Source organism: Phyllopteryx taeniolatus, chromosome 22, assembly GCF_024500385.1.
Source record: "Phyllopteryx taeniolatus isolate TA_2022b chromosome 22, UOR_Ptae_1.2, whole genome shotgun sequence".
In the NCBI taxonomy this organism is placed as follows: domain Eukaryota; kingdom Metazoa; phylum Chordata; class Actinopteri; order Syngnathiformes; family Syngnathidae; genus Phyllopteryx; species Phyllopteryx taeniolatus.
In genome coordinates, this window is record NC_084523.1 from 1,143,067 (window position 1) to 1,168,362 (window position 25,296).

Here is a 25,296-nt window from a genome sequence, read left to right on the forward strand (position 1 = left end):
TTGGGAGAGACGATTCACGGTGTCATTTGTCATTGAGCAATGCAAAGATGGCGGAACGACTTTGACTGGTAATCGACCGAACACTACTGAACTATTTTTACTGTTCAAGTGGAGAAGGTGATGATGTTAAAGGCAATGAGAGCCCACTTTTGGAACATAAACTTCAGCTTTCCAGGAGTTTTTTTTTTTTTTTTTTTTTTACTGCAGGGAGAAGACATTAAAAAAAGTGCAAAGTTGGGCTTTTCTGAGCATTAGCATTTTTCACATATGCAGCATTATTTGATGCTTTGAGCTGGAAACAGTCATTAAAAATGCATATGCCTCAATTTAGGCAATAAAACATGAAGTGGCTACATTGACCCCATTTGTTAAAGCGTAAAAGTGATAACATAATTATATAGATAGTTACAATATACAACTCAGGATCACAATTTCCACAAGCATTTATACAGAATGTTGTGCAAAGATTTAACTCACATTTACCACACAAAATAAATTCAGCAAGGATTTAAAAAAACAACAACAAAAAAAACATTTCAGTTGAATAAATAGTGAGTAAATAACTAATGTAATGTGATATATATTAAGTTCCTTGTGTTAATACAATGGTTCCCACGATTTCACTGGAATTTACATGGCACAATGTGATTAATAAATGTGATTAAAGACATCGAGCATGGATATATATATATTATATTATTTTATTTATATTTTATGTTTTAAGGAAATACCTAACAATTTAGACATGATTGGGAAACACCAGTGGTGGCAAGTAACAAGGTACGTGCGCCTCAGTAGATTTTTCAGGCATTTGTACTTTACTCGAGTATTTGTTTTTCTGATGACTTTTTACTTTTACTGCAGACATTAAAAAAAAAAACATCTGTACTTTCTATGTCCAAATAGGCTCTGCCAATGACGACATGACTTATTAACAAAAAATAATAAAACAAAAAGGTAATTTGAAAAAAACCAAAACTGAAATAAAGCACAAACAAGCGTTACAGAGCCAATCAAGTGGCTAAAAAGATAGCTGTGGAGTACGCTGAAAGCTGATTGGCTGACAGAAGTAGCCTGGTGAAACTCATGAGGCTAATTAGCACAGGGGGGAGGCTAATGCTCATTAACCAAAAGATGGCGTCGCAAGAAAGTAAGTCAACTTTAACATGCGTGCCTTCATTCAATTCAAGCACAACAAAAGATGCTAAAGGCAAAAGCAAAACAACAACAATAATAATAATAATAATAAGGTCATGGAGGTGGAGAGACAAGACAAACATCCTGGAAAAGTCACAAATGATTGGCGTTACGCTCGACAGAAGGATTTAATTCACTTTTAAATTAGCCTTTACTCTGAAACCACGCATAAAAAAGCGGACACATAATCCCATACAGGTTTATAAATTCAAATGCTACACTGACTATTGGTAAATGAGTTCATTTTTTTCAACTTAACATTTATTGAGTTGCTAAGGCTACACCACTTGACCCTTTATTTGACATTTTTCACTTGTTTTGTTTCATTTAATAAATTATGCCACGCCAATTTTGTGCAGTGAAACAAGCTAGCCCGGTGTTTGCAGCGAGCCATTTTTATTATTGTTATTTTAAGAGTTTTACGTTGCAATACAGTTACAGTTTGGAACTGACTTGTATTGTACTGTACATGATTATGGCGCCATCTGTTGTTCAAAATTGCACACCACGCGTCAGTTTATACGTTTTTTTCTGGCTCAATTAGCATTTTTTTATAGGGTCTAATCCTATTATTTTGTAGCTATTATGAGCTGTTTAAATGACATGATTATGATATATTTACAAACTGTAAATGGAAAAAAAACCCATTGATATTCACATATTACAAATAGCAAAAATTGGCCAATGAAAAGCAAATCTACTATTTTGTAATTATTTTTAAACCAAATAAAGAATAAAATATCAAATTTTAAATAAAATGAGATGTTTGAAAGCAATGATAAAGTATGTTTTTTTCCCCACGAATTTAAAAACAAAGACACAAAAGATGCTTTGAAAAATGTTGGAGGGAAAAAAAAAAAAAGATTACAGATATTGTGGAGTAGTGGTTTAATAAATAATAGACGTGTACAATAAATCGTATAAGTTGCCCATTGTCCTTTGCGCATCTACAAGCTAGCAGGCACTACTACACAGCTCTTTACATACAATCGGATTGCTTGTTATAGTGCTTCTTATAAAGAACGATTGCTAGTGATTTTTCATTGTGCATAGACTCCAAACAGGTAAACTCAAAGTCTTTGAGATATTTGCGCATCCCAAAGCCCATAGAAGCCGACGCAAGCCAGATAGTCTTTTGTACTACAGAAATGAAGTGTGCGAGGGGAAGGTGGAATCTCTTGGCTTGACGCTACAATCCCAGAATGCACAGCGCCAGCAACACTGTGGCAATAAGGCTGAGCGAAGGTGCGGTCATGGAGGCCTTACCTGAGGAGAAGCAGAGTTAACGTGAAGCAAGGGGTCAGATTGAAACCGGTCGTCATGACAGGAGTCTTACCCAGGAGTTTAATGGTCCTGACGGGGCCGTCGCCTCCCTCGTAGCGCCCGCGGACCATCAGCTCGTAGTCTCCGAACTGAGGCATGGGGAAGTCCATGAAGTGCCAGCCAGTGACGTAAACCTTCCCGTAGATGTAGCCCGTCTTCCGGAACATGACCTGAAAAGTAGGGAAGATTTTAAATGTTCATCTCATTCAGGACATCATGGAAACTATATTTCACATACCCCAAATGTCCACTTTTTTTTTTTTAATTATTATTCCCCATTTTCCACAGCAACATTCCCAAATGAACACATTACATACAGTATTCACATCATCCTCTTACATTTATGAACCAATTCAACCCCCCACCAAGAAACAAAATTGTTCAGCTTTACAGGACATCTTGGGAATGACCACATTCCCAAAATTCCCAAATCTTCACAGTAAAATTCCCAAAATTAAGAATAATTTCAACATTTCTTTGTCTATTAAAATCATCAGCTCTCACATTCTGTTTCAGCAATTCAATGAATTCCAGAGCATTTCATTATTCCCTTTGTTTCCATACAAAGTGCATTCTCAAATGTTTTTAATAAATGTATCTCTTTCAATAATTAATCTTATTGTAAAATATAAAATACAAAGGCACGTGTACAATAATTGATGTATTTATGTAACTTTTTAAAATTATACAATTAAAACCAGACTTATCATCAAAATAAACTTTTACATACAATACTGTTTAAAGGTCATGCCTAACTAATGCCAAACCTTTGAATGGTAGCATTAAATTAAGTGTAAAATTTTAACACTTTTTTTTTTTTTTTTTTTTAAATAAATCTCATCTATGAATGATCTGGCCCATCTGTCCGTTTTAAATATCAAATGCGGGCCCCTGACCCCTGTCTTAAACTCAACTAACTTTAAACTAACTTTTTAGGTTCACGGAGCTGACCTTGTAATAGAGCGGGAAGGACACGTTGCCGAACCAGTCGTACGCGATGTGATCCCACCACACGTACAACCACTTTCCAGTCCAGGAGATGAAGCGCCACATCCTGGGGGGCTCCGGCGGCGCTGTGAACAAAGACATTACATTTAAGACCTTATCCGAAATGTGGGTGTGGATGGCTGGCGCACACACCAAACGAAAAAAGGAGGTATGTTGATGAGCGTGAGAGGTAAATGTTCTTTTTAGGCTGTTGCTAGTCTTACGTGGTCTTTTGGTGAACATCTCGCAGTGTTCGCCAGGCGGGCCCATGCCCGCTCCGTTAAAGGCGCGCACCTCGATGAGGTAATGTGAGTCAGGCAGCATGTTTTCAAGCCTGGTATGGTTCGCCGTAGCGTTAACGAATATGCGATTGGCTCCTTGCTCTGCGTCGTCGTACTTTCTCCAGTATTTAACCTGACGTGAAATTGGAGTCTGTAAGCGGCGGTACTTGCTGTGCGAGGTATTTGCACGAGCTTTTACCTGGTAGCCCTCAATGTACTGCTGCAGGCCCGTTCCTGTGTCCACCACCGGGAGCCACCACGCCAGCGCTTCGGTGGACGAAACCGGCCGAGCGTAGACGTCTGTTGGAGACTCTGTGGGTACTAGAGAAAAGAGAAAAACTCATTAAGACCAAAACGGTGGTTCTCAAACTGGGCTCACAGAGTCAGCAAGGCTCAAGACTCAAAAAGTGAACGCCAGCACCAAAGACTTGAGCCACTTGAGCATCCTTACCGTCCCGAGGGTAGTAGATGACCTTGGTGAGGCTGTACGGCCCGTCTCCCTTCACGTTGAACGTCTTGATCTTCACCTGGAACTCCCGCACCTGGAAGTCTTCGTCGCCAGGGAGGAAGAAGGAGTCCCTGTGAACGTAACGCCTGGTCTCAGGGTCGGAGATGGTCTCGTACCACCATTGGTACCCGTCGTGAGGCTTGAAGGCCACGATGTACCCGAACTTCTTGCCGTAGAAATACCACGGCTGCACAGGCTGTGGGGAGAAGGCAGATTAGGAGATAGATAAAACATTTTGGTAGTTTTTGCTATATTCTACATTGGGAGAGGTTTTCTTTTTTGGGGGGCGGGGGGGGGGGGGGGGGGGGGGGGGCAAAAGCAGACTACAATCTGGATTGGTTTCTATGAAGTAATTTATACTAACTGTTGCATAAACCGAGTTTATTTACCGTCCACATGATAATTATCTCGCCGTTCCGACCGCCGTAGCCTTCCACATCTGTGGGAGACACCACCGGAGCTAGGAGGGAGGAACAAAATGTTAAGTAAATTAAGTATAAATAAAATTTCTGTTTTTCAACTAGATATAGCAATTCCAACAAAATTTGATGTGATGTCGAGCACAAACTGCAAAGAAGCAAATTAATAGAAGACTAATGCTGGTTAATACACAATATGGACAATTTAGAGTTTTCAACGAATGTAACAGTCATCATTTTGGAATTTGGGATGACGCTGGAGTACATGGAGAACCCCCCCCCCCCCAAAAGAAGTATTAAATAAAGGTAATTAAAATGTCTGATTTTCAACATTTCCCTATGAATTTGACACAAGCGCGCGTCTACTTACGAGCGTCCCATGTTTTGATCTTGAGCGAGGGAATGCTGGCCTCTCCGGAGCCGTACTCGTTGGTGGCAATGATCCGGAACTGATACTCCATCCAGGGGTACAGGTCGGTGACTTTGGCCCACTCCACGGTGCCGTCGAGGAAGGTCGGCGCTGAAAGAAACTCGAGTTAAGACAACCGGTGGAGCGAGGCGTCCCTTTAGTTTCTTTTTTTGCAGTTCAGATTTCTGCCTCTGTGATGATGGCCATTTCAATGATTAAATTAGTTTAATGTTACTGCAGCTTACTGAGCTGAGAAGAGACTGTACTCTTTGTGTATTATGTATTATTACTGCGTCCCCTGGTGGCCAAGATGCACACAGCAGAAGGAGCAGCACAAAGTCAATGGGCAATGAAGCATGAAATCGTGATGCACAAAGTGCTATTTGTTGTTCATCCTGAAATTTGATGTGAAATCCAAATGCAGCATCCCAAACTTTTTGGGGGGGTAATGGTACTCACAGGTGCTGGCGTTCCTCCAGTCGTCCTCGTGCAGAGACCAGTAGTGCCTGGTCTGAATGGTGTAGTAGAGAATGGGGCTGTTGTGCTCGGCTCCTTTAGTCCACAGCAGCTTCACCCACGTGTCGCCGATGTCCTCCACACGGATCACACCAGGAGGGCCTGGGACACCTAGGAAGCACATATACATTTATTTGATTTGTCCCTCTGTTATTTGCTTGGAATAAGAGGAAAGTGGACTCACCGACGACTTTCAGGTCCGCGAACGCCGTGTCGCTGTCCACCACGGTCTGAGCCGTGCAAGTGTAGCGGCCCTCGTGCCAGATCTGCGTGTTCTTGATCCGCAGGTTCCCGCTTCCTTCCTCGCTCTTCGGCAGCAAGCACAGGAAGGCCATTAATACAGCGGTCCCTCGATTACATCACTGTTCATTCTTCAACCCCTGCAGATTTTTACTACTTGCGCAGGGCTTGACATTAACACCCGCCAACCCGCCAAATGCGGGTGAATTTCAGCTGTGGTGGGTAACAGCGCCACTCCCACTAGCCACTTCGATGGGTTGTATTTCGATCGGGACCAGTGTGTTTCAATAAGTTTACGTGAGTTTTAATATGTTTAAATGTGTTTAAAGTGAGTGGGAGAGGTAAAACTGTCCGGTCTCTCTATTGTCCGTTGTGTAGTAACACGCAAGTTTTCCCTCTGGTCATTATCTTAAATGTATCAAGATGCTACCATGATGCGCTCATAGTGTTGCCACTCGGCATCAAAGTCGATGACCCGGAAGTCGACGGCCCAGATGAAGGTGATATCCAGCATGGGGTCATAGGAGGCGGCGCAGGCCAGGACCACCTCGTCGCCCACCTTCACCTCCGTGTCCTCGGGAGCCACCGTGATGCCGGTCGCCTCTGGGCAAAGAAATACGCATACATACTGTGGTTACAATATTATTTTATATTAATCAAGTACTAATACTCAAAATTAACTTAAAACGTTGATATTTTATATCTGGATTTGTTTTATTATGATTACGCTAATAATGATTATATGAGTCATTTTCATATCATTTGATCAACATCAACTGATTTTACTGATATGAGTATTTGAATTTGTGGCATCATTCAAACGGTAATAATTGTTTCAAAGAAAAAAAATGTCCAAAAGTAATGTTTTTCAAACTTATAAAGCCAAAATGTATTTTCCATTATGGAACTACAGTGGACTACAATGGATCAGGGAATAGACAAAACCGACGACCGTTATAATTGCATCCGAAAAAAAAGTGTTTTTTCGTTTTGTTTTTTTTTTAACCCAAAAATATTCTTCAATAGGCAGGGATAAACTGCCAATAAGCTTTTTCTGGGTTGGCTCCCCTCCAAAAATTCTAAATAAATAAATAAGAAAAAAAAATTACACATTGAAAAATAAATAAATAAATAAATAAAATAATCCGCGAATAGTTGAATCCAGCGGCACGGTAGCCGACTGGTTAGAGCGTCAGCCTCACAGTTCTGAGGACCCGGGTTCAATCCCCTGCCCCGCCTGTGTGGAGTTTGCATGTTCTCCCCGTGCCTGCGTGGGTTTTCTCCGGGTACTACGGTTTCCTCCCACATCCCAAAAACATGCATGAATTGGAGACTCTAAATTGCCCGTAGGCATGACTGTGAGTGCGAATGGTTGTTTGTTCCTATGTGCCCTGCGATTGGCTGGCAACCAGTTCAGGGTGTACCCCGCCTCCTGCCCGATGACAGCTGGGATAGGCTCCAGCACGCCCGCGACCCTAGTGAGGAGAAGCGGCTCAGAAAATGGATGGATGGATAGTTGAATCCATTGGTGCCGAACCGTGAGTATGCAAGAGTCCACAGCGTTGCACATCTTTTCCGTGATTACGATGGCATAAAGAGTGTTATGGGTTATGGGTTTCTTGAGTAGTTAAGATCAGTTATGCAATTGTATCTGCAAAATTTGAACAGCAACAAATAAATGTTTATGAAGCTTTGTATGTTTTTACTGTTATGTGCTTTTATATTTACCATTACACAAGTAGTGCATTTCAGTGGGCACTGTCAATAAGGATTGCCATTACTGTGAACGCTTAACATTTTAAAATCATCAATAAAAATAAGCCTTTGAAAATGGAAAATATTGAAAATAAATAGGACTTTAAACTTGGCGGTTTCAGCATGGGAGACATTTACCCCTATAAAAACAAGGCGGCATTAAAAAAAATTGCTCAATTTGATTTTTTTATTTTTTATTTTTTTTAAGCGTAATTACCGTTATTGATCAAATTATAAGAAAATGACCCCTACACAAGCTGTTAACAATGTCATTTAAAACTTACAAAAACGATGAGTATTATTACATATATATTTTATCAATCGATTTCTAGTAATAACAATAATAATAATAATAATACTGCACACTAACCGGTGATGGTGAGGTAACCAGAGCTGTTGGCTTTCCCTCTGTCATTCTCAGCAAAGCATGTGTAGAAACCTTCATCGTTTTTAGTGGCATTGAGGATCTCCAGAGTGCCGTCAAACATGATGGAGATGCTGCCAAAAGCACACAGTCGATGTGAGTGGAGATGAGAAGAGCGCGGTATTAAAAGCTGCGATGTATCGCACTGACCGTGAATTGTTGAACAGCAGCTCTTTGCCCTTGATCCAGGTAAAACGAGGCCTGGGGGCCGCTCGAGGTTTACACTCGATCAGCACGCGGCCGTCTCGGGCACCGAGAAGCTGTTTCTTCAGGGGGTTGAACTCAAATGTTGGGGCGCAGGCTGAAGGAAGAAGTTTAAAAGTCACCGTGTCAATTAGAAAGACTACTCATCGGCTTTTGTTCGGGCTCACCGATCACTCGCAGCTCGGCGTTGGCGTATTTGATGCCCCAGTAGTTCTCCGCAATGCACTGGTACATCCCGGAGTCATCAAAGGTCAGGCTGGAGAACTTCAGCTCACCTTTTCCTGACTTGGAAAACAACAAATATACATTTAATATAAAAAAATGGATGCACTACTAAAAAAAAAAAAAAAAAGTAATGGGCTGTTCAGAATCATTCATTGATTCCCTACACCGTAATCACTACTGTTACTTTTTTATATTATATTGTGTACGTATAGGTGATGCAATGTTCCCCCCATTGTTTAGAAACAAATATCATTGTTTCCCATTGCATTGTGGGATACTTTGAGGGGATAACCTATATTCACTACACATTCAAACAGCACTACAAAATGGCAGACTCATTTTATAGGACATTATACTACTGTATATAGTGGATGAGTGATTCTGAACGTAGCCTAGTTGGACGCTCACCATGTAGCCATCTTTGTACCAGCGGATGAACGGGAAAGGCTTCCCTGATGCAACACAGCGCATGGTGTGCTCCGAGCCAATGTCCATTTGGGTGTTGTTGATAGTCTCGGCCCACTCCGGAGCAGCTGGACAGGATAATGGGATTCAGTTCAACACATTCTGCGGCATTGCAGTTACGAGCGATGGACGCTCACACTCCACGTAGAGCCAGGCCTTGTGCCAGTCCTTCCCTTTGGTGTTGATGGCCTCGCACTCGTAACCCCCCACGTCTTCATACTGGACGTTGTAGAGGTGCAGCACCGCGCCCGATTCGCTGATCTCGTGGTTTGCAGGCAGGTCGGTGGCGTCCACTTTCCGCCACACAATGTGAGGGATGGGACTGTGGAGCAAAACATTTTGTTTGCAAAAGCTTGGAAATGATGAAAATAGGGGGATGACAATAGAGCAATTGGATTGGATGCTTCGAGGCAATGCCATGGGATCATTGACACCTCACTGATTTTCTGTCCATGGTCTTGAATTTGATCTTTTTATTGGGGAAAAAGACTCATAGTTCGAAAAGCCTTAAGGTCAGAGAAGCATAATGAGTGTGAAATGGTGGACAACAGCCTTAGTACCAATCAAACGTACTTCCCCAGAGCAAAGCATTCCAGTGTGATGTTGGAGGCCAGCAGTGCTGTCGTGTCTGGGAACTTCACGCTGATGTCTGCTGGGTATTTTCTCTCTTCACCTGAAGCACAAAACCAAGTTTTTTAAAGGGAATTTTTAAAGATTTGCCCATGACTTTTGACAAGTCCAAATTTCAATTTGGATGCCATCAATAATTATTGACAGTTCTGAGCTACTTTTTGAAATGCCGCACAACATTGCTTTAATTTTATTTTGGTTTAAAAAGGTATGTACGTAACCCATTGTTTTATTTTATTTAGTTTCTTGTTTATTTACCAGCTTGCTATAATTTTCACTAGAATAAAATGTTTGTCTTCTTTAAAGAATATCAGTTTTAGTGATTGAGACACATTAAATATTCACATTGAATAGTTGTAGCCCCAGCACAGACCCATGGGGGACACCAGAAGCAATGCCAAGTTTTTCTGATGTACAGTATGCTTCCCCATTTTTATATTCTGCACCATTCATGTTAGGTAACTCCTTAACCAGTCTCCTGCTACCCGCCGAATTCCGTGTTGATCCATTTTATGGAGGAGGATTGGATGATTTATTGTGTCAATTGCTTTTTTAAGATCAATAAATATACCGATAGCTTGCTTTTTCCGATCTAGTGCATTAGTGATTTCTTCAATTGCTTCAATAGGTGCCATTGAGGTGGTACTATTGTTTCTAAAACTGTATTGGCTTTCATTTATTATTTGCTAGTGATCAATGAAATGTTTTCATTCTGAGTTGAAATGTTTCTCGAGTTTTTTTTAGGACTGAGGTTACAGAGAGATTGGTCTATTGTTTGTGACTGTTTCACACTGAGTTAATACCATGGTGAGTAAATTGAGATCATTATTATTTCAGTGTAGCTCTACAGTATACGTTTTGTGCAAAATACTTTGTTCCAGTACTTAAATGGGGTTTTCAGGTATATGCACTTTAACTGAGAACAGTATTTGTTCTACATAATTTATTTGTTTATTTGACAGACATCATATATCTATACTTTCAACTCTTGTGAAAATAGGCTTGTTACTTTTTTCAACTTCCGCTGATGACGACAAAATATATTAAAAAAAAAAAGAGTAAGTAAATAGAGAGAATTAAGTAAATAGAGAAGTAATTAAGTAAATAGAGAGAATTGATTTGTGATCTTGGGGTCTTTTAGGGTGGAAAAAATTAGGGACATCAGTGGCATGGAATAATGTTAACCAGGGAGCATTAACCATGATGGGAACAGATTCAGACAAGAAGGATAGTCCCCATTCGTGGCTTTCTTTAAGAGAATTGTTTGATGTTGTCAGCTCAGAGAATGAGTCTTGTGTGGTGGGCGAGATTTTTGTAATGTAAAAGATTTGCCTTGGCTCAATAAAGGTTGGGAAACCCAGTAAAACGACTACATTGACTCACCGTCTTCTGGCGGTAAGGGGATAAGGGGAATAAACTTAGAGAAGACGCTCTTCCCCAGGACGGGGCTTGAGACGAAGCACGAGTAGTTCCCGGCGTCCTGAGCCTCCACCTTGGAGATGTAAAGGTTGCCGGTCCTCTGCGAGACAAAGCGGCGGCGGTCCATGTTGAGGAACACAGGGAACTCGTTGAAGATCCAGCGGTAAGACACCTCCTCTGAAGGAAGAAGACAGGTTTGAGCAGTTTTGGTACTAGTGGTGTCATGATGCAATGAGATACACACCTGGCCACGCTTTGGGAGGGGCACACAGCAGAACTGCCCCCTGGCCTTCTTTCACAGTGACGGGATCTCGCTCTTCTTGAGGAAAGTCCTCCAGAACTTTAACACAGAAAACGCCCACTCATTTAACCATGTGAAAATCTTCTATCTTTGAGTTTGTATGTTCTCACATCCAAACTTGACACGGGCCTCCTTGCTGATGACAGTGCCGTAGATGTTCCGAGCCACGCAAATGTACGTGCCGGCGTGCTTCTTCTGCCTCGGGTTGTTGATGACCAGGTTGCCCCCCACTAGGCTGTAGTGTTCATCCGGCTGCTCCATCAGCTTGATCTCCCAGTTGTCACGGCGCCATCTAGCAGGGGGACACTACATTAGGTCTGAAGAGTCTTGGATGTACTTTGCATCAAAGCACCACTTCATAAAGCACAGATACAGTTGGACTACCTGTATGAGGCTGGCGGGTTGGCCCGTGCCCTGCAGTTCATGGAGATCCTTCCATCGGGGGAGTCCTCGGTGTAGACCACATCCACCGGCTCCTCCTCAAAAATGGGCCCGTAGCCAGTAGCTTCCTCTAAATATTACATAATAACAACAAACATGACAACAATACAGACATGAAGATGAGAACAAATTAAGGAGAGAGGGAAAAAAAACTCACCTCCAAATATCCTGGGCTCCCCAAATAAGATGGCCACTGGGAAGAAGAAACACTGTGTTACAGATGAATAAATTATGAAAATTATGACATCCTTTTATTTTTAAAAAGATATGTGGGCCATTTTCATATAATTTGATCCATAACAATAAAGACATCGCCCACTGAATTTCCTTTTGAAAATCAATTAATTTTGCTGATAGTATTTGAATTATTGGCAGTTGTTATCATTCAAATGGTAGTATATTTTTCAACGTTTTCATGCCAATATGTCTTTACTGTTAGAAATGAAGTTTCGTGATTGGCAACATGTTTTCTGAAGACGCTACTTACAGTCTTGATATACACACGAGGATTTTCCTCCTATTGTTTAATATGCCTTTTCCATGAAAACTAAAACAAGTCACACAATTGCAAAAGAGCCAACTGAAATGTGTTATTTATAAGATGCGTATGAGATTTGTGAACGTATCGGAACTATTGCGTGTCGTTATCGTTATGCTTGTATAAAAGGCGAGGGCGTCGTGCGTTTTAACGAGGCATTAGGATCATTTAGGCACTTGTACCCGCAGAGTTTGAGAGGCAACACGTAAATTGTGCATGTGACCCAATTTTTATGATGCCGTGTTTGTCTTTAAGCGTTATAAAAAGAAATTTATTTCAGTGGGCCACCTCCATTTGCTCTGTCAGTAAGGATTGCCTTAAACATGAATGCCAGAAAAATCAATAAGTTTTTGAAAATAGGCTGTTTTACCATGGGGGACATTTCCCCCCTATAAAACCATTTATTTAGCATGGGAAAAAAAATGCTAAATAAGTGAACGTGTCCTGACTGTTATTGCTCAAATTATCTGAAAATGACCCATATATAAAAAAATATATTTACCTGTGACGGGGGCCGAGGAGAGGAGGGCCAGTAGCAACAAAGCAGCGGAAAGCATCACAATTCTGATACAAACAAAAGAAAGATGCTTTTATATTAATAAATCGGCAGCAGTGTGATATTAGATAATAGATTAAAGTCAGCTAAATTCCAGTTCACAATTTAGGTGTACCTAATAAAGTGTCCAGTGGGTTGTATTTGGGCAACAAACTGACTACGCCACAGCATGTTTTGAAACAATTTTAAGGATATTTATCTTGACACACTGTTATCATACTATTACCACGTGATGCCATTGTACTATATGGATGCTACTAGCTATCAGCATGCAGTGAGTGCAGCTCACTGCTGATGACTCAACAAAAACTTCACCGCCCATCTTGCTGTATGCAGGCATACCCAAATGTCTTTCTTTTAGTGGCTAAAACGCAATTTTGCAGCGGTGCACATCTGTACTCAAACCGAGAGGCGATGCTGTCTTCTTGTTTTGTGCACAGATGACAGTATTTGTAGATGATATAGTCACAGCAATCTGCTCTAATCATCACGATGTAATCCTGTCACATCCTCTTTAGGACCGACCACAACAAATTTAGGTCACCGCCTGTTGTATTAGGACAAAAAAAAAAAAAAAAAAAAAAAAAAAAAAAAAAAAAAAAGCCCTTAGTGTCTTCCAGCCTCGATGATGAGGAGATCCAAACAAGGCTCTGACCTACACAGGACCTATATAGGACGAGTCATCCCTTTTGTGCATTCACTTTCATGTTATTTTTTTAAAAATTGGTACCACAAAAGCAATGCTATCATAACTATTATCTTTTAACTGCAAAATACAAACAAATGCACCACCATTAAAAAAACAAAAAAAAAAAAACCTCCACAGTGACATTTTGTCGCAGTCTCACTCCCTAAAAATAGTCCCCCCCCCAACCCACCCACATAAAATAAATTTTAAAAAAAGGAGCAAAAGAAAGTGCACACCCCAATGACGACTGAGTTACACCGGCTGCTCTGCATTGCAGTGGTTATCCGGTGCCACCAGCAGCTCCACTTCAACACTGTCCTCGCCAATCAAAACGCAACACAATCACCCACAAACTCACATGAAAATATTCGTCTTACCTTTTTTTTTTTTTTGAAGCGATGATTATGAAATATAAGTGCTGCTTTGGACCTGGACGCGAACAGGATCGCCCCCGCAACACAAACCCGCAGCGTGCAGAGCAAAGGCAACTTTTCTTATTGGAGGAGAGGGCAAGGGTGACACGTGACCACAGCCGGCCAATCAGAGAGCAGGGATGGAGACAAACCGATCTGAATCAGGACTAGGAGGGAAATCTAATTTCTTATTAGGATGAAATGAAATTATGTTGTAGAGACACGTGGCCAGACACTACAAAAAGAGCATTATATTTCAAAAGGCAGACTTTTTGATACAGCTCTTGTATTGGATTTCTGTCATTTTGCAGATTTACACGGAAATTCTCGCTGGGGAATATGTTCTGGACCACTCCCGCAATGGGAGGAATCTGTGAAGTAGCGGCCCACGTATTTTTTTTGGATGAGGACATGTTTATTTTACCAATATTTTACGATATGGCGTGCGATATGAATATGAAAACAATATCTGCAATGCACTGAATCCACAATAAGTGAACCGTGTGTGTGTAAGACGGTTGGAATCATGCGGCATATCTCAGCCGGTGTGTACCCAATATAATATATTTAATACAAGAGCAGTATTAAAACTCACATACAGAGCTGTTTCTAATATTTCGGTTGTATATTACAAACACCTCCCAGAAAATGTCAACCACAAAAATAAACATAAAATGAATAGTAAATCTCCAGTTGTACCTAATGAAGTGGCTGAGTTCCAGGTTGAGGAAACAATTGGTGCCAATTTGAAATCTTGAAGCCAACATTTATTACTTTTTTTTTCCCGGTTTTAACTTCACTTAAAAATATACAACAAATACATAATATTTGTTGTCATGTTTTTATCGAAGAGTAAACCCTTGAACAGCCTTCTCTCTCATGCTTGTCATGTATATTAGTTTCCACACGAACAGGAATCGCCTATATTATTGTCATCATATCAGTGAAACTGGGCAGCTTCCAGTTGGGCCTATTTTGTCCACATAGTTTTAAATGATGCATCCTGTGAATGTGTGTGCATTTAATATATTAAAAAAAATAACAACAACAACAACACAAAAGGTGCATGAAGAAGACAGGTGCCACCAGAGTTCGGCCGCAAGCAAAATAATCTCATTTAGAGCTTGTGAGTTCACCTTAAGAAAAATACAAATTCACAGCAAATAAAAACTATAAATAGTCCCGTGTCACACTACCCACAATGCAGCTGGGTTGTTGTTTGTCAACACTCAGGTCAAACCGGTTATTTACAAAATAAAAACACTTGGAAGCTGACGCGGACCGAGAAAACTTGATGCAAGTTATGATAAACGACACAGCAGAGAAGCAGAAAAAAAAAACAACAACAACATTCTGTGTTTGAGACTCGCGGGACGAGCAGACGACAGTCCTGGAAGGGGAAAAAGCGCAACGCATGTTTAACACATGCATGTGCACGCACACGGACACACAATGGCACTCATGCACCCACATTTGTTTGTAAACAGTACCACGTTTTTTTTTTAACCATAAATGTACCAGGGTCAGCTGTTAACAACTACTTTTCTTTCCCACATTCGGCATCATCAGGAACATTTGACCCTCTGGTTATAAGTGCTAATACGAGGAAAAAAAAAAGCTTTGACCTTGAAATTAACATTCCACATGTATATATATTGTATATTTTAAAGTGATCAATAAATGTACATCACCACACATAACATTAGGTACAGCTGCACAATCTAATGTAATGGTTGCCATAGCACAGTACCCAATTTCACCTGTGGACAAAAAAAAAAACAACAACAATTCTTTGTGGCGGGTCATTTTCATATAATTTGATTAATAACGGAAAAGACATGGCCCACTGAATTTCATTTTGAAAATAAATTTTATTGACTTGAGTATTTGAATTTACTGGCAGATGTTATCCATCAGTGTCATTAATTGTCTCTAAAAGAAAAAAATACAATTTTTTTTTTTTAAATGAAGCTGTTCATGTCTTTACCGTTATAAAAAGAAGTGTATTTCAGTCGGCCATCAACATTTGCTCTGCCAATAAGAATTGCCTTTACTACGAATGCTTAAAATTTAAAATCATCAATAACTTAAACAATAGGACTTTAAGTGTGGCTGTTTCAGCATAGGAGACATTTATAAATTATATATTTAACATATTTAACGTTATTGATCATATTACATGACAATGACCCATTTATTTACTAGAAATAAGTATCTTTGTTCATCTATTTATGCGATTGGCGCACGGTGACAGGCAGAACAATTAAATGGTACAATTAACCTGTGTATCCACGTCATTCATAAAAAAAGAAGTCATAGCTTCCTGCGAGTATAACTGCGTTGAGATAGTAGACCCTGTAAAGTGAATTCAGTGATTTGCTTCAAAATATATCATACATGTTTGAAGATAGACTGAGAAGAATGTATTCCTGAATTATGGAGATAGAGTAAAACTGATGTTTTCATTTTTGGGCTTGGCTAAAATGCCATCACGTGATGCACTCAAGATGACTGCATTCGTTCACATCAGCGATTATCTGGCGCAATTGCGAGGTGCGGTTAGCTAGTTAGCTATGCCTACATCGAAAAAAAAATGCATCTTCCATACAGATAATATGCTGCCGTGGCCACTTATGAGTGCCTCGTTGTGGGCCATGAGTGTGCGCACGTCATGCAGAGGAGGGCGGATTAGCAAGGAGGGGTGAGTTTTTTTTTAAAGTCTGCATGTGGATTAGGTCTTCGTGCCGGTGTGGTCATTTTAGAGCGCCTCGTTGTCGGCCGTGAGTGCATGCATGTCATGGAGAGAAGGCGGAAGCGCAAAGGGGGGAAAAACGAAAAGTCCGACATGACAGCCAGCGTGAGAATGGGGGCTTTAAGCTGGTTTGGCGACTTTAGAGCGAGCGCCTCATTGTCACGGCATGGAAAAGCCCCGCAACGACCCGCTAGGATACATTTTCTAGCCACCGGAGGCTTTTTAAGAATGTTTTCTCTGCTCAAAGCAAAAATGCTAGACAAAGTAGATTTTCCACCATTTTGAAGGCTCATTTTATATACTTGCAGATTATTTATATTTGGCAAGGTTGTTAACAACATTCTTCTTTGCGGTGTGTTTTTTGTATTTTACCAATGTTTACAAGACAAGATGTATTTTCACTTCACAGGGACTTGACTATAGCTGTACAGTAAATACTTTTTTGTGACATTTTTAGTTGGTGGTGTGCTGTGAGATTTTTCTAATCTAAAAGAAGTGCCTTGGATCAGTAAAGGTCTGGAAACATGAAACTAATGAGATCCAATTTGTCAAAAACGTTACATATAACGTCATTATATTGTGCATAATGCTGTGGCCGCACTGCAAAGACTCAATCGTTCCAAGAATGTTTTATTTCTAGTCAAATTTAATCTGATTACAACCTAAAATAAAACATCACATAAAAAAGTAACTTGTTTTATGACATTTTTTTTTACTTGTTTCAAGATCATTTTTACTTGAAATTAGTAAAAACAAAACAAAAATTCCAGTGGAAGAAGGGGGTGGGGGTGGGAGGAAATTAAATTTAGTCCACTTTAACTTGAAATAAATCAAAATTAGCTTGAAACAAGCTAATTTTTATGTTATGTCTTATTTTAGGCGTACGTTCCCTCGCTACATCGCAGTTCATTTACGGCCGATTCAGTGCATTGCAAGTTTTTTTTTTGTTTTTGTTTTTTTTTTATATTCATACTGCGCATAATTTCCCATATGGCTGGATTTTGAGTGTATGCAGTGTACACTTTGTAGCCTAAAACAAAAAAACCAAAAAATAATTAAAATTCATGACACTTATTTGGAAAAAAAAAAAAAGTTTACATTACTGCATGAATGTATGTTTAAAAGTTGAAAAGGTGTTGCCACTGGAGGGATTACTGTAATCAGATTATTTTTGACTAGAAACAAAAGAAATAATCTTGGTGAGATTTTGAGTTTTTTGCAGTGTGATGAGTTTCCTCCCGTTTCTGAAGCTTTTCGTCCCTCCAAATATACTGTATATAATTCTATCATACGCCATATAATACCACTTTGGGATGGCCGAATACAATAAAAACTCCGTACCTTTCCGTGACAACAAAAACAGCATCACGACTGACTCCATGCAGTTAATGTGTGGTTCAACGCACGATCTCCCGCGTATGTGTTTGTCTAGAAATGGTAGCAAAGGATATCAAACGGCGCACACACACAGCCGCACACACACATACGGCTAAAGCTCCTGATACATTCCTTTCTATATTGCTTCTCTAAAGAGTCGTTCCTTCGACACCTTCTCCGCGGTGGTGTCCGTCGTTGCCGAGTTTGCTCAGGAGGTGCGACAGTGTCGGGGTGGAAGGAGATGATGGGGCATCCTCGGTGACAGGTTGCCACGGTGATTAACCACTGCGGTCAAAGTTAAGGTGTCCACGGACGACAGGAGTTCAGACAAAGGAGTTCATGGCGTTGACGGGCGACGGGGCCTCTGAGCTCTCGTTGCCCTCGTGCGTGTCCTTCTCCTTCTTGCCGCTGTACTGGCCGATGAAGGAGCCGTCCTCGTTGAACTGGCCGTCGCCGCCCTCTCCGTAGTCCACCAGGCTGTCGTCGCTCTCGTCACGCCGCACCGTGCCGTTGGACGGCGTCCGGCTGCCCTTCAGCGGCTTGTGGTCCTCGGTGTCACTGTTAATAAACAACAGTTGGAATGAGATGTCATTGTGAAAGTAGCCGTTGTCTGAAGGTTTATAGGTGCCATTGCATCAATGCTAATTTCCTTTAGCCCATCTATGGCATTTCACATTATATGTTAGCATTCAACTAGCCGACTTCCGTTAGACAAAATTACATGGTATGGTTATATATTTTGGTGCTTTAATATACAGTCTTCTCTCACTATATCGCAGCTCACCTATTGCAGATTGTTCACCATCGGGCATATTTTTGCGGTAAAATAAACAAAACGTTTAAACTGTAAATCAAACAAAAGAAAACGTCATTAAAACCCACGTGTTTTAACGAATAAAGTATAAATAGTGTACAGCACTACTGTGTATTACTGTATGTTTAAGAGTTTAAAATGTGTGTGAGTCTAGAAAGAGTATGGTAGAAGTTAATAGGAATGTGGGGAAGATTAATAAGTGTCTGCGGAGGTTCTGACAGCTTTAAAATATGTATAAGTAATCCCACAAAAAATGTGCTCGCTACTACTAAAGTACACAACCTATTCTTTTGCCCACACTGCTAATCTTACAAACAATGTTCCATTTGTGCTATTTAAATTGAGTTTTTACGCCAAGTGACTCCATTTGAAAACGTCGCAGTACCTGTCTGTGCCAGTAGCAGGTGGAACAAAAAAAACGATCAAGGAGATATGTTGGGATTCAGGAAATAATGAAGGTGTTTTTTGACCAGATTTTCTATATTTTCTCCGGAACCCATCCTCCAATTTTCTAAATTCTTGGTACGTTATACTGCAGTGCATTCCAACCAGATTTGGCATGTTGACAGACGGTCATTTTTGGGAATTCTCGTCACGTTGCTACTTGAAGCAAGCCCGCTTCTTTTCTTTGGAGAACTGTGCGAGGAGAGTCATCTTTTTTTTCCATTTCCTCAAAGTGATGTTTTGTAAATGTAGTCTAATCTTTTGTTTTAGTGCGAGGATAAGAAACAGCCAGGAAAGACAACTAACGATAACTAATAAAATAGATGTTGCCTTCTCTCTACAACTAAAACTAAAAAAAGTTAATGGCATTAAATGTGTTAAAGTGGACAAATACTGTGCTTTTTGTTCATTAGATGGTTGTTAGGGTTTGTTTCGATTTGGTCTTGCCTCTGTTGTGTTTGGCATAGGAGTCCCGTGATGAGAGTGTCTCTGCAGCTTCACAGAATCTTCTATGTACAAATAACCACATTAGGTGAGAAAGTACCAATGGGAAAGAAAAGAAAAAAGACAAAAATGAAAGTCGTGTATCCCTCTCACCTGTATTCTCCAAATGTGCCATCGTCCTCCTTCATGGGTTGGATCTCTGGGTCTTGGTGTGCTTCTTCTTTCTCTTTCACTATGGATTACACACAGATGATTCAAATCAATAGGGTTCTCGTTTTAAGAGGCTGTCTTGGCCATTTTGTGCGCTACCTTAAAAAAAAAAAAAAAACAATCAAAAAGCCCATTTTTGTAAGGATTGCTTGGGAGATCTATTTCCTGTATTTTAGCATTGGAGACGTGTTTAGCGAACACCTTCGGGCTCTGGTAATATTGGTAAAATACAAAAAAAAAATTACGTGCACGCGAGTACCTGGATATTTCCCACCCTTGTTCCTCTTGATGAAGCAGACGATGAGGAGCACCAGGATAAGCAGAGCGATGGCGCACATCAGCCCAATGAACCAGCCTTGGGTGGCGATGTCCACGTGCCGACTGGGCACGGCTACAAACGCACAAAGATTGAGCCCGTTGGAAAAAGAGTGTGGAATACAAGCCGATATTGGAAGTACCGCTAGATATTGACGTGGCTATAAAATGGGTTACTACGCAATGATGAACAGAAATAAGGGAAATAAAAGGGAGCAAGAACAGCAAAATGAAACCTTTCGAGATTCTTTTTACTGCAACTTAACATGCGGGTACACAAGTCAGAACCTACATTCTGAAATGATGAATGGGACTAATGAGAGAAAAAGAACTACGCTGAGGCATGCCGCCTCACCTGGCACTGTAACCACCTCTTCACTTGTGGTGTGGAGCGTCGGCCCGGCCGGGTCTCGAGCTACCACACGCACCCTATAGGACGTCCCTGGCTTTAACCCTTTTAAAATATGCGAGTGAGAGCCGTTTACCGACTCCTTTTTCCAGTCCTCTTTACCTGAAATCGACAGTTGTGGGTGGAGAGGAGAGACGTTTACTTCCCGAACTCAATTTGAAGATTGTATTACAAAACACCAAGAGTCAGCCTTACTGTTTTCTACCATGTATTCCACATAAATATTCTTATGGTGTCCAAAGTATTCCCAAGTGATCAGCGCGCATTCCTCCGACACTGATGTGTTCACGATGCCAAACACGGGGCCTACAGAGGGCGCTACGTACACAACAGGAAGGAAAATATGCTTTTATTCCAAAATGCGATAATACACTCCTCTCAAAAAGTTCCAAGAGTGTACGCGTGCAGTGTGGAGTCACCTCCAAACCCCTCTTCTCACGCACATAAAAACACAGTGACTCCATATTGGTATTTATTCAGCTAATATTAGCCAATGTCTACATTTACATATACACTTGCATAATAACACGACTTATTCATGACTAGTCCGTATTATTTTGGAAAACTAAAATCTCACCGCATGAGCAGCGAGTTGTGGAGGTGACTCCACAGGTCTCAAAAGTTAAGGGACAGTCAGCTTTTCGGTGAAATTTCCGGATGAACCTAAATCCACTACGTTTACACATGAACTTAATTCAACCTTCTCTTAACTTTTCAATTAGAATAGGTATTCAAACACACGTCTTTAGCATGCTGTTCACACTTTTTAACATCATGAAACCCAAACAAATCCTAAAAACTGATCAACAGCAGTGTGATTCTTCAAACAGGATGTTGGAGGGGGGGGGGGGATAAAAATTTTAAAAGACTCCTCTAGTGAATTTTGCCGTTCAGCTCCTTGTTAGAAAACAGCAAGTTGGGCAAAAAAAAACGACTGAAATATTCAACATTCAAAAATGCATTCAAAAATTGAACGATGGTCAAATTAAGTTCACCTGTAAAGTTTATAGAGCATTTTAGATTCATCCTGAAATTTCACCCCAATGCCCAATATCCCGAACTTTTTGTGAGTCGTGTAGTTTTATGATTGTGTAGGGTAAAGTCGGTGGCTTTAAATTCTAAAGATGGAATGCTGTGTACCCTTGTGAAGCGGGGGGTGCGCAGACTGAGTGACGGGGGAGGTTGGGTGAGGAGGGGGCTCTGTGGGGCCTGAAAGAACACGGAAAACAGTGAGACAACACAAAGAAAGTGAGCGGCGACATGCTGAGGTTCAAGAGCACTCAAACACTCGGTCGCAGCCGTACGAAAAGTGTACACAGCATGCGATTTGATCACATTATTATTATAGATCCGTCACTTCAAAGGAGGGGTGTGCAAACTTTTGCACTCAAGGGCCACATTTGATTTTATAAAACAAACAGATGGGCCAAGTTATTTGTCGATGTGGTAAAAAAAAAAAAAACTTTTTTTTTTTTTTTTTTTTTTTTAAATGTGACTGTAAAATATTTAAAATTGTTTATCGAATGAATCCATTTTCTGTACCGCGTATCCTTATCAGGGTCGTAGATGAGCTGGAGCCAATTGCAAGTGACTTTGGGCAAGAGGTTGGTAAATTAAAAAGATAGTGGCGACAATGGAGCTTGAGTGTGGCAGGACCTCACGCTTGACTTGGATTCCGTAATTAGGCTCATATAATTCCCTGTAATTGTGAAGCTAATGTCTGAGCTCACGCACTTGTTCCCATGACGGCGGAGGCCTCTTTGGTGACGTTGGCGCCAGCGCCTTTGATGGTCTTTGCGCTCAGGTAGAACTTGTAGAGCACGCTGGAGTTCAAATTGTCCAGCGTCACGGTGGTCTCGTTGACCAGAAAATCCATGACCTTGACCGGCCCCACTTCGGTGGTATTACTGACTGAGAAAGACGTGAGAAAGTAAAGAACAGGCATGTTCCCTCCCCCCCCCCCCCCCCCCCCACAGACGTGACGTGGCTGCCCGTACCTGGCTGGTATTTAAGCGTGTATCCAGTAAGGCGTCCGTTTTTGTTCACCGGTGGGCCCCATTCCAGAGTAAGAGAGTCCAAACTGGGATTCACGACGTTTAGAAAAGAAGGTGGTCCTGGAACTAAATCCGAACAAGACACTTTGCTTACCTTAAAGCTAAATCCGTTTTTAAAGAAAAAGGCAAAATATTGTGCACGTACCTCCCTCAGGTGTCTCAAATTGCTTCTCCTGACTCTGAGGACCTTCTCCTTTGCTATTCAGGACCCTGATGAAGATGATGTAGAGGCTGTACGGCTGGAGGCCCGGCAGACGTCCCTCGGTCTGGTTCCCACTGAAGGTCAGAACTTGGTGTTGTGCCTCTTGATCCACTTCCTCCTCGGTCTCATGCAAGCCTCGTTCGCGCCGGTAGTATACCTGTGTGAAAGTGTTATTTTGAGGCTATTCAGGTATAACATTCTCAGGACTCAGTTACTTGAGTGCAACATTTAGTGTACCATTAAATGCTTCTTTGAGGTTCTTTTGAGGTTAATGTACTTAAGTATAACATCCTAGGAACCATTAAAGGTTAATAGAAAGTTATTTTGGGGTTACTCAAATACAACATTCTAAGGATAATAAAGAATCCTTTAACTGTATTTTGGGGTTACGATTAAAGTTTTTTCAAGATTATTTGGGGTTTACAGTAATTGAGTATGCAATTCTGGGAACCATAAAGGTTGGGAGGTACTTGAATGTAACATTCAGCCACCCATCAAAGGGGCCTTAGAGGTTATTTTGGGGTTACATGAAGAGAACGTTCAGAAAACCACCAGGAATTTTTTTTTTTTAAACCCTCAAAATGCTTGACTAGGCGAGGATAATTCGCCAATAAGTATTTTGGGGGTTGGTTCACCCCCAAAAAAGACAAAAACAAAGAAAAAGGGCGGGGAAAAGAGGGAAAGAATTGGGATAATTATTTATTAAATTTTGTTTTCATTGGAAAAAAAATGAAATAAAATCTGCGAATACTGTAAATGAATCCGCGTGTGCCAAACCACAAGTACGCGGGGGTTCCACTGTATTTAAATACCATATTTCATCTCAGTATACTTTGTCTCTCCGTGCTTTGTTAACCTGCCCCTGACGTTTGCGTCTACAGGCAACTCATCATTGAATAAGCTTGTTGCTGTATGCTGTTAGAGAAAAACATTTCACCCTCAAGTGTCAGGGTTGAGTGTGACAGTTAATGCTGAATGATCCTCCACATCTCACGCTTTACGGCGTGATCGCACGCGTACACAGCCTTCCTCCGCTCAAGGCCTCGCATTTTGTTTGTTCCTGGCAAGGTCCGAAGCATACCTTGTAGCCCTTTAGTTTCCCACGGACTGAGTGAGAAGACACCGGCTCCCAGTGCACTTGTGCCACGGTGCTGTTGTGAACCATGACCAGGACGCCATCAGCGGCGGACAAAGGCACTGAAGTGCAGCCAAAAAAGTGAACCGGTTAGCCAACATTTAGTCTATTCTGTGAGAAATTTGAACCAAAAAAGGTCACTCACTGTCTTCCCCGGAGTAACCGACGACGACTTCGGCCTCCGGCCCGTTGCCATAGTCGTTCAAAGCCTGAACTTTAATCTCGTAGGGGACGTAGACGGGAACTCCGGACACGACAAAATGTGAAGAGTTGGCCACCGTCTTGGAGGACCAATCTTGATCCACATCACTCTGTCTCCACAGCACCTTGTACTCCAAACCGGGCCCATTCGACTGGAATCCTGTGAGCGACTAATCAGACATTTTGTTGCTCTGAAAATGATTATTTATTTACAAAAAATAATATATTTTTGGTCATCGATCCATTGCAGCTACATATAGTGACAGGCAGAACAACTGAATGCCCTACTAGATGGCAGAAGGTACGTAGCGAGTATATTTGTGAGTAAATTGAGACGGGATCATTATTATTTCAGTATATAATATAGTTTGGTGGTGTGCCATGAGATTTTCCTCATGTGAAATATAGTTTGTTCCTTGGCTCAATAGAGCTCAAGTAACACTGACATAAGGAGGTGCTTCAGGCCTGCCTTGACTTTACATTGCCACTAGATGTCACCATTTTTTTTTTTCTTAAAGCATAACGGTGGAGACCGCCCCAAAACCTCATGGCTACTTCATCTACCCTACTATCACCGGAAAACCCAATCCCTTAGCCCCTCGCTTACTTTCCAGGAGATGACCAGGTTACCAGGTTCTGTTCCTTCTCCATGAACATCTGAAGGATTCTCATCAGGGGCTGGAATGCCAAAGAAAGCAGACTCCTTTAATAGGCTACTTTTAAATATTAAATTTGTGTTAGATACCTACCTGCTGGGTTGGTTCTGTACTGGCGCGACGGCTGGCTGGGTTGGCTGTAGCCCACCTGATTCTTTGCCAGAACCCGGAAGGAGTAGTAGACATACGGCGAGAGGTCCAGTTGCGCCGTGGTCCTCGTACCGGCAACCTCTGTCATGTTGACCCAGATGCCGGGCTCGTGCAGCAAATCCTCGTACTGGATCAAAAACTCTTGAGAAAGAAAATGACCATGTTGTAAGAGTTTCATATTACAATATAAAACA

At 41.2% G+C, this 25,296-nt stretch overlaps 2 protein-coding genes and 1 long non-coding RNA gene across 11 annotated transcripts in view; 1 reads left to right on the forward strand and 2 right to left on the reverse strand.

Moving 5' to 3' along the window:
• Nucleotides 1–425: 425 nt before the first annotated feature.
• Nucleotides 426–14,058, reverse strand: cntn1b (contactin 1b). The gene is made up of 24 exons (XM_061761414.1): nt 13,904–14,058; nt 12,785–12,846; nt 11,902–11,937; nt 11,688–11,814; nt 11,414–11,595; nt 11,247–11,342; nt 10,967–11,179; nt 9,527–9,626; nt 9,091–9,275; nt 8,897–9,021; nt 8,431–8,548; nt 8,210–8,360; nt 8,006–8,133; nt 6,311–6,483; nt 5,825–5,948; nt 5,584–5,751; nt 5,086–5,235; nt 4,686–4,756; nt 4,240–4,492; nt 3,988–4,109; nt 3,732–3,921; nt 3,472–3,593; nt 2,534–2,690; nt 426–2,463 (listed from the first exon to the last, which is right to left on the reverse strand). Exons 2-24 carry the CDS (start codon nt 12,837–12,839, stop codon nt 2,387–2,389), a joined length of 3,123 nt encoding a protein of 1,040 aa, XP_061617398.1. The 5' UTR covers nt 12,840–12,846; nt 13,904–14,058; the 3' UTR covers nt 426–2,386.
• On the forward strand, nt 1,091–25,225 carry LOC133471664 (uncharacterized). The gene is made up of 4 exons (XR_009786296.1): nt 1,091–1,150; nt 3,457–3,676; nt 22,965–23,040; nt 24,815–25,225. It is a non-coding gene; the product is annotated as an uncharacterized LOC133471664 (long non-coding RNA).
• The window catches only part of nrcama (neuronal cell adhesion molecule a), a 31,778-nt gene continuing 21,427 nt past the window's right edge, over nt 14,946–25,296 (reverse strand). For 4 of the 9 annotated variants that reach the window (XM_061761404.1, XM_061761407.1, XM_061761405.1 and 1 more), the window contains 13 exons: nt 25,046–25,243; nt 24,904–24,974; nt 24,241–24,466; nt 24,042–24,157; nt 22,904–23,117; nt 22,702–22,824; nt 22,439–22,615; nt 21,845–21,913; nt 20,900–21,022; nt 20,651–20,806; nt 20,240–20,371; nt 19,924–20,002; nt 14,946–18,626 (listed from right to left, as the gene is read on the reverse strand). In XM_061761404.1, coding sequence (XP_061617388.1) covers nt 18,392–18,626; nt 19,924–20,002; nt 20,240–20,371; nt 20,651–20,806; nt 20,900–21,022; nt 21,845–21,913; nt 22,439–22,615; nt 22,702–22,824; nt 22,904–23,117; nt 24,042–24,157; nt 24,241–24,466; nt 24,904–24,974; nt 25,046–25,243 — 1,919 coding nt within the window. In that variant the 3' untranslated portion in view covers nt 14,946–18,391. The remainder of the gene's footprint in view (nt 18,627–19,923; nt 20,003–20,239; nt 20,372–20,650; nt 20,807–20,899; nt 21,023–21,844; nt 21,914–22,438; nt 22,616–22,701; nt 22,825–22,903; nt 23,118–24,041; nt 24,158–24,240; nt 24,467–24,903; nt 24,975–25,045; nt 25,244–25,296) is intronic. The other 5 variants (XM_061761412.1, XM_061761413.1, XM_061761411.1 and 2 more) reach the window with 2 other exon arrangements.